This window comes from Parus major, unplaced genomic scaffold (assembly GCF_001522545.3).
Source record: "Parus major isolate Abel unplaced genomic scaffold, Parus_major1.1 Scaffold480, whole genome shotgun sequence".
Lineage (NCBI taxonomy): Eukaryota > Metazoa > Chordata > Aves > Passeriformes > Paridae > Parus > Parus major.
In genome coordinates, this window is record NW_015379374.1 from 24,292 (window position 1) to 26,263 (window position 1,972).

A 1,972-nucleotide genomic window follows, 5' to 3' on the forward strand; every position below is an offset into this window, starting at 1 on the left:
GGCGGCATCATCGACCCCGTGCACAGCCACCGCCTGCCCGTGGAGGTGGCCTACAAGCGCGGCTACTTTGACCAGGAGATGAACCAGATCCTCTCCGACCCCGGTGACGACACCAAGGGCTTCTTCGACCCCAACACCCACGAGAACCTGACGTACCTGCAGCTGCTGCGCCGCTGCGTGCCCGACCCGGACACGGGGCTTTATTTCCTTAATATTTTTAGAAAATAGTTATAAAACGTTTTGATTCTTTTCCTTGCGGAAGAATGTTGCTTTTGTGAATATTTCTTTTGCTGCTGGTGTTTGTCTTTCTTTTTCTAAATTTTTTTATCATTTATGATCCCGGTGAGGGAATTTCCTTCGTGATCTCTTTTCTTTACCACCACCCACCCACATCAGATGCAGCTTTGAAGTGCCTCCCCCCCGAGCAGTGTTGTTGCATTGCATTGTGCCTCTTTCTTTGGTTGCCTTTCAGGAACAGCAGAGCCAGCCTGGGTTATCTCAGGCCATTTTGGTGAAGTGTGTCATCCTCATTTTCCTCACACAGGTTTAAGTGCAGGTCTTTGTTCCATATGGGTGTTGCTGTGGGTGGTATTTTTATTCTCTGCCTCTCTTTTCTTGCCTGTGCAGATATCCTCAGTAGCTTTGCAGGAGGGTATGTGGGTTGTGGCTTTTCAAGCCAGGACAGCGTGGAGAGCAGATTTCCGCATGGGCAGGACGCCAGGCCTGCGTTGGGTGTCGCTGGCACTGGTGGGACACATCATCTGTGTTTGCTCTCCGTGCCTCAGCCCGTCCTGCTTTCCCGGGAGAGTCTGGAGTACAAAGAACCTCAGCCCAGAGTGGTCTGGTTTCTCACTGTGCTTTCCCTCCCTCCTCGCAGCCTCTGTGGGGATGGATCCTCACAGCAGCAGAGAGTGGACACGGCTGTGCCGTATTTCAGTCTGTCCATCCACAGCGGAGCCTCCGCTCCCTCCTGCTCCCGTTGGCCTCCCGTGTCCTGAGCTGGCTCAGCCCACGCGCAGCGCTCCCGCAGCGGAGCAGCCCCGCAGCCGCTCTTCCATGCACTTCAGGGATGAATAATTCTACTGCTGTTTAATGGAAGGAAACTTACCCTCCTTAAATGTGCTGCCTTGGGCTGTTTGCCTTAATTAACCTGCTAATGTCCTGGAAAATGGACTTTTGGCCACAGCTTGTACAGCTGGTGCCTGGGAACAAGAGGAGCTGTGGGACACCTCGCCGTAACCTGCTGTGGAGCCCAGAGAATTGCAGGGCTCAGAAAGTGATGGGACAAATCAATGGGAGAGAAGTCACAGAATCATGGAACGGTTTGGGTGGGAAGGGGCCTTCTTGTCCCACCCCATTCCATGGGCAGGGACACCTCCCAATAGACCAGGCTGTTCCAAGCTCCATCCAGCCTGGCCTTGGACACTTCTGGGGATCCAGGGGCAGCCACAGCTGCTCTGGGCACCTGTGCCAGGGCCTGCCCACCCTCACAGGGAACAATTCCTGCCCAATATCTGATCTTCACCTACGTCCTTCCAATCTGAAGCCATTCCACCTCACGCTGTCACTCCAGGCCTTTGTCCCAAGTCCCTCTCCAGCTCCCTCATAGCTCCCTGTAGTTACTGGAAAGCCACAATAACATCTCCCAGGAGTCTTCTCATCCTGGAAATCCAATCCTCCCTTCCAGAGAGGCCATCAGGAGCAGCCTGTGCTGGGTCACCGGCCTGCATTGGTAACACCCAACTGTGCCGGTGCCAGCGCGGTGCCCCCGCGGCTGCTGCACTGTGACACAACTTGGGACACTCAAGGACAGGGCACAAGCCACCCTGGGCTCTGGCAGCACCCAGAGCGGGCAGGAGCTGAGCAGAGGCCTCCAGGATATTAAACACTGGCCACAGCAGGAGGGCCAGCCCCGGCCTGGGGACCTTGTCCTCTGTGCCACGCTGTCTCCTCCCTCCCTGCCTCCCTCCCT

The 1,972-nt window shown here is 55.7% G+C and overlaps 1 protein-coding gene across 1 annotated transcript in view; it reads left to right on the forward strand.

Moving 5' to 3' along the window:
- Positions 1–305, forward strand: part of LOC107199180 (epiplakin) — an 8,637-nt gene extending 8,332 nt beyond the window's left edge. The window contains exon 2 of the mRNA XM_033511696.1: positions 1–305. This exon is cut by the window's left edge and continues 1 nt beyond it. Within this exon, the coding sequence (XP_033367587.1) occupies positions 1–228 (228 nt within the window). The 3' untranslated portion in view covers positions 229–305.
- Positions 306–1,972: the final 1,667 nt, after the last annotated feature.